General features: G+C 32.0%; 1 protein-coding gene across 2 annotated transcripts in view; it reads right to left on the reverse strand.

Annotated features, from left to right (window-relative positions):
- Nucleotides 1-7,266, reverse strand: part of LOC112691861 (proton-coupled amino acid transporter-like protein pathetic) — a 32,332-nt gene extending 25,066 nt beyond the window's left edge. The window contains exons 1-2 of one of the 2 annotated variants that reach the window (XM_025566282.1): nucleotides 6,945-7,266; nucleotides 6,165-6,245 (exon numbers count right to left, since the gene is read on the reverse strand). In XM_025566282.1, the coding sequence (XP_025422067.1) occupies nucleotides 6,165-6,245; nucleotides 6,945-7,001 (138 nt within the window). In that variant the 5' untranslated portion in view covers nucleotides 7,002-7,266. The remainder of the gene's footprint in view (nucleotides 1-6,164; nucleotides 6,246-6,944) is intronic. The other variant, XM_025566283.1, reaches the window with a different exon arrangement.
- Between the last annotated feature and the right edge of the window lie 6 nt (nucleotides 7,267-7,272).

A 7,272-nucleotide genomic window follows, 5' to 3' on the forward strand; every position in this document is an offset into this window, starting at 1 on the left:
AAAACCAAGATAATGGAGTTATTGGGAAACGACCATGAAATATTTGCAATGGGAGGACTGGTTTTTTAAAAAGTAGACAACTTTAAATACCTTAGAGCTACCATCAAGAATAATAATGACTGGAGCGTAGAAATAGTAAACCGCATACATAAAGCGGAAAAGGCTTATTATGCTTTATTTAAGTTTTCAAATCCAAATTAGGAAATATTATATTTATTTTTATAAATAAAATTAAGACTGTGTATGACTGTAGTTAGATTAATGCTGACGTATGGCTGCGAGGTGTGGACGATAACAGCGCAAATGGAGAAGAGGTTACTCTCTTTTGAGAATAAGGTATTAAGAAAGATTTGTGGTACATTATATGATGACGAATCGGGGTGCTGGCGATGAAGGGAAAACGCCGAAATCCGAGAAATTACACAAAACACGAATATAACCAACTACATAAAGACACAATGATTGCAATGGTTTGGACACTCAATGCGAAGGGATGAAGCAAAGGCTGTGAAGGCAACCATAGAATACCAACTAAGTGAGAAAAACCAAAGGGTGGACCAAAGAAACGATGGTTCGACGGGGCAAGTCAGGATTTAAGAACACTAGAAGTAGAATATTGGAAAGATATTATATAGGATAGACAAAGATGGAAGACTTTGACGGTGGCGGCGAAGACTTTTGGAGAATCATAAAGCCAAGAAGAAGAGAGATATTTGTTTACCAATATGTAACTTAAACATAAACAAGGCATTATTTACGGCGGACGAAACAAATAATCACGGGACCTTTTATTTTAAATAATAGTTTTATCGCATATTGGGCATTCTTAACTGGAGCACGTCTAATTTGATAAAAGACTAGGTTAGCAGTTTATAAGAGTATCGATAAATACAGGTTTTTAAGTCTTTTTTTACTAGAGGGTTCTTTTGAAAAAGTTGTTTCAAATAGTAATAATATACACTATAATTGAATTCGGTGGCAAACGTAATATTAGAAAATAAACTAAATAAACTCTACCTTAAAGTATGAACTAAAGTCCACTGTGCACAATAATGTGTCATTACAAAATGTATAAAGATTCGACGCCGTTTAGTGATAACATAAATTATAACAAATGACAATGAATTCTACTAACTTACCGAGTGTGACAACGTTTGAGTTGGTTCGGTGTTTTATTTCGAATAATAAGTATACAACAAAACTTCGTATAATATCAGTTTGTATCAGTTTATTAGAATACCCATTATAATATTTGGTATTTGATTGACGATTTGAAATCATAGACCATGTGGTCGTGTTTCGTGTATACATACTGGAATGCAAATGTATGCGGATATTATGAGAAATATTAGAAAGAAAAAAACAATAATAAAAACAACCGCAAGACAATATACATAATACATACATTTACACCGGTCATTCACAGCAAGCCGTTATTTCTAATAGACTCTTGCGCGAATGGATTGTTGTATGCTTCGTGATTAATTTTTTGTGGTTAAAGCCAACGTTTAGTCTAGACACCCATGCTGATAATAAATCAGATAAAATAATGTATACAAATGGTAGATTCTAGTGTAAATCTTTTAAAACGGGTAGATTAGGTACGAATGACACTATAAATGTATCTGAGATGTATGTTAATTGATATTCAACCATGTAATTATGTCTAATATGAACCAAAAGTATGAGATGTTTTATAGTAATGATAATTTGGTTGTTAGCAAATATATACAATGATAAAAAGGAAAATATTTGTATAAATGTAGTTAATCGTTGTGATAATTATTGGAAAATATCGAAAAACCGTAAAAATCATACGATAGTATGATAGTATGTTCTGTACTTGGATAATTTATAAACATTTATTCATAGAATTTATTGTATAATATTATACGCAGTATCGCATTTATAATAACATACACATATAATAATATAATTACAATATCATAATTATAAAATTATAATATATATAAACAATAAGAACAATTTCGAACATATAGGTATACTTAGATACTCGCATAACTAAAATTATAAAATTAGTTCACATTAATGTCTTTACAATAATATAGAATATTTGTGTTGATATTTTCATTTTTCTTTTTAATGACAACAAGATTCACACTACTGTATTCCCAACCCCTTCCACCAATGTCCACAAATATTTTGAACGGCTAGCGTCCGAGATGCCAGATGCTAAATATACATCGCGTCTGTAGGTGTAGGATGTGAGAAAAAAACTGTTTGACATTCAAGAATTACTTGGATATTCTTATTTATTTTTAAGCCTAACACAACCTTACCCGATTTAGAAAAATTAAGAAAAATTAAAATTATCGGTGCCAGTAAAATAACATCGATAGGAAAAATCGACGCTAAAAATATTTAGATTTTCAATCCAGTCATAATTCTTGTATCGTGTTTCTACTCACAACCATAAAATAAAATACTGCACTAGTTACATATTTAAAACAAACGTAGATGGTACGTGACCAGACTGACTGCAGTGTTTTTCGATTTACATCTTCTAACCCCGACAGGTTATTCAATGTTTAACAAACCTTGACGTTCCTTAAACAGTAATTAGGTACCGGATATGACGAAAGAGAAAAATTTAGTGGTGGTTCGATTAAGAAAATGCAAAATATTACTGTCTTTTTTTACAAAAAATTGTATTAACAAATATACGCTTTCATTGGAATATTTTATGTTTATATATAAATTTAATATTCTACATTTTTTTCGGGCGTGTGAGTTTAAAAAAAAATAATGTTTTGAAGTATCTGAAAATATTACTTAAAAATATTGTTAAAGAAAATAAACCATAATTAATTACATTTTTTTGTTTCGAAATATTTTTAAAAATGTATAGCTCATACAGATTTAAGAGCTTTTACAAATATTATTTTCAAACACAATAATTATTATGGAAAGTATTAAGGAAATTTTGGTTTCTGACTAAATTGTATATAATATATTATTTTTATAATATACATTTTTTAGCAAGAAAACTATATTTTTTATTTCATTTTTAAACTTATATCTAATATTAAATGAATATGTAAATAATAATATCAGAATAATATCAGACTACGAACACGTAAACAATAAATGTTCAATTGTTATGAAATTTATTCAATTCTCAGGTTACTATATAAATCGATCACGGCTGTCCATAAAACTTTTCTGTTGATTTGGCCAACAACTACTAAAATAGAACAAAATGTTTGTTCAACGATGACAAGGGGAGTGTTCATGATGTTTTAAAATGAATATTGAAACATTTTTACGAAACTTCTAATTAACCGCTATTTTTGTACACGGTTCAAACACACAAATTATAATCATAATTATCCGTTAAAATATCAAATTCAAAATTAAGAATTATTTATACCCACTGTAATAGTGCATTATTCTCCAAATAATGAATAAATAACACAAATTACAGCACAAAAGAATATTAGCCAAATACACATTATTATACAAATTATTTACATAAAAAGTCACTGATTTTATTTCTTGTATATAATTAAATGGAGATAAGAAATTTTCTTAAAACAAAATTTAAAAAATTAAGTATTCAAATTATAGGTAAACCACATAATATAACGAAATTAATTTTATTTGCAGAAATAGCTAGGTTTGTGCATAAAAAATTAACTGGATTGTTATTTTATCGAAAAAAATGTTTCACGTTCAATGTTGTACCAATACAAATATTAGAAAAAAAATCTTTTTTTTTTTAGTTTACTATAGTAAAGAATGTACTGGCGTTATATTATATTGTATATTTACTAACCAATAATTATTCTAAGAACCCGGAAGTATACATTTCAATCGACAATTATTGGAATATTGATAAAACACAGTATTTAAATAATTTATACAGTATATTTGAAGCATGCGAATAACGCGGGACACAAAGAACATAATATTTATTGCAATCGATTAAAAATACAAGTATTGTTTCATTTAATTAACTGTACCTAAAATGTGTAATAATTATTTTATTTCATACGACGAGTTCAATTTCATATAAATAAAAATTTGCTTTCGCTATCACATCGAAAAACTTAAGATATACAATTTATAATAACGCTTTGCCATCCCTAAAATGTCAGTATCCTGGGTTAGGTTACATAGCTGTACATTTATTACGTTCGTACGTATTCCGTCTATGATTGCCTCCTCTTTCCCCCAATTGGGAGTAAGGATAGGTTTATAATTTTTCCATATTCTGATTGTCAGAAAACGTACGTTAACGAAGTGAATCTCAAATGAGAGAAAACATGGGAACCAAACAGAATGGTCGATTGTTTGGCGTTTGGTGTCCGGTATTTAATGGGAATAAGGGACACTGCGGGGGTTTACGTATACATATATGATTTGGGAAAAACCCGTTTCTGTGCGGAAGGTTCTTGTTAACTTCAGGAATTTAACTTGAAGACCAAATTGATAAAGCCTCGCCATAACATAGAATGAATCTATAAAAAAATAATACGTACACAACATTCTTGAAGAGTTAGTTAAGTATTTATAGATCCTGCATAAATAGCTGTAAGAACCTTTTTAGTACATAACCGTGTAAATACCGACCTTATAAATCGATTTTAAATTTTCATATTTATGACAGCTAAATCAAGCGTTTTCTTAATCGAACATTCGATAACTTCAAAAGTAAGATTACACAAGATTTTTTTATTTCGTGATCGTTATTCTTATTTCAGACTCGTAGCAGTCATGATCGTTAATGACTCGATGATGGTATGTATGGTAATTAAACGGTATATAAGACACTGAGGGCTTGTTTTACAATAGTAGTTTAAACTCTTATCGAAGTTTAAACCTGGTTTAAATTTAAAAGACCGTATTACAATCGAGTATCAATGGTTTAAACCGAAGTTTAACTACTGATTGTTAAACCATCAATATCGGCGAGTTAAACTTGGTTTAGAAATTGATCTACGATTTCATTGATTGTTAATTAATGTCGATAACAAACAGTAGTATTATGATAAACAAGATACACTGTGTTTACTCTTCAATGTTTATTTGAAAATTTAATTTTTTTATGTTCTTATGTTATGAACATAATTACACAATTTAATTTGCAACGTTATGTTCATTGTAATAATAATGGAAACTATTACTGTTAACAATTTGTTGTTTGAAAAATAATTATTATCATTAATTATTCAGTGATAATAAATTATAAGTTATCACATCAAAACGCCAGATTACCTAGCTTATCGATTAATTTTACAGAGATACCAATCGTATTACAAAAATAAATGCTTTAACCATAGTATAACTGAACTGAACCAAATCGACGATTATAATACTGGCAATAAGTTAACCTAGGAATTAGTAAATAACCGAGGTTCAGCTAAACTCGAGTTTACTACTGCTATTGTAAAATAGGCCCTGAGTACGCATTTGTGTGAAGAATAAACCACAAAAAACGTTCGCCATCTGCTATTCCGGACTTACCCAAATCGAAGATAATATATTTTGAGAAAATCTGTGCAAATTGTCGCTCGCCGCGCGCGCGGTAAGAACAAAAAAATGTAGATTGGATTAATATCAAGAGTGGGTGACTGACTATACTTCATACTATTTACACTGAACCAACGAAGTTCATCCCACAACTATGCGTTTTACTTAAAGTGCAAGCTGCCAGAGCGTTTGTGTTAATTTTTAATTGCAGTAAATAATAATAAAAGTTATAATAACAGTAATAATTTAGCAATATGACAATCGAAAGTTTATTAAATGTATTATTATTATTTTTGTTCATTATCATTAATTATGTATGGAAAAAATCAAATCAAAAATATAGCAGTATAATGCAATTGAATATTTGGCGTTGCCCTATTGGAAACACGCTGAATGGATAGAAGCGTACAAAAACACAAACACACACACACATTCACACACACACACTTAGGCACGAGCGCACAATTTTAGCGTCTATACATCTAATGTCATTATCGTGGCATGCCAACAAACAAGCAATAGCATGCATACAATTGGAAGAAGAACATAATAACAAAATCATATTTGGTATATATATAGAGACACATATTCGCAAGCGTGTTGAATTCGGGTAAGAAAATACGTATAAGGTTGGTATTTTTTTTTCTATTAGATTTCCAAAGCATACATACGCACACCGGCAGTTTTCTGTCATCATTGTCGAAAGTCTGTAGGATTATATCTTCGGCCGAGACAGGTATACCCACCCCGACCTGAAAATGGGCAAGCGTGTCAAGAAAAAGAGCCGTATACCACCAAAATAAATAACAATAATGTATACAATACTTATATATAAAAGTAGAAATGATTAAGAGAAAAACAACTGTCAAACGAATAACGTACGAAAACATTTGGCATGTTTTTATACTATCATACTTATTGTTATATGGGTGTAATGCATCGAACGCGTAACATTTTTTTTCTCCTAAAACAACGCTACCACTCTCGTTACGTAATACAGTAACACGTATAAATACGATAAAAATTGTATAGCTCATGACATTGCTAAAAGGAACCCTTTTTTTGAGTAAACCGAGCAGCGATATCAGATCCCGTCTGCGCATGTGGCCGGCACGTGAGCGACGGTGGTATCACACACACGCACACATCGACCCCGTCGCGGCCGTTCCACAGCGACGGCGAGAAAGCGAAAAATCCTGCAGGAAATCGAGTAAAACGGTCTGATGGACGTGTTACAGGAGCGCGCAGGCGGCGGCAGTCAGTTGGCGAATTTGGTAATACAAAGCGGTACGCAAATATTTAGGATTTGTTTCGTAGCGTCTCAGACTAGGTGACCGGGGCAACGTAACACGAGGCCTACGCCAAAGAACACGTACGCTTATAAGGGCGATAATGATGTTGGTCGAAGTAGTAAAATATTAAAAAAAAAAAAAAAAACAATAGTGTCTTACCGTAGATTTTAGCGGCAGTCCTGCGACGTCTCCGGCGCCGGCGAAATGATGCGACATAACGGTGCGTTGGCGGTCTGCGACAACTCTGTTGTTCGTCGTCGCGATCGTTGTCTCGGTGTTCAACGGCTGCTACGGTCGTGCGGCGGTCGTACGGTGGCGATCGTTTGGGTGCCGTGGCTACTAACTACGACGAGTAGCGGTGTGGACGCGAATTATGACCGTAGAACACGGCGGGGAAAAAAAACGCTCGTCCGAGGAAAACGTCGTTGCGTGTGCAGGAACGAGCGTGTGAAATCAACGAAGAATTCTCCGAGGACGAGGGGGGGGG

The sequence above is a fragment of the Sipha flava genome, unplaced genomic scaffold (assembly GCF_003268045.1).
Source record: "Sipha flava isolate LNK unplaced genomic scaffold, YSA_version1 67_pilon_pilon, whole genome shotgun sequence".
Lineage (NCBI taxonomy): Eukaryota > Metazoa > Arthropoda > Insecta > Hemiptera > Aphididae > Sipha > Sipha flava.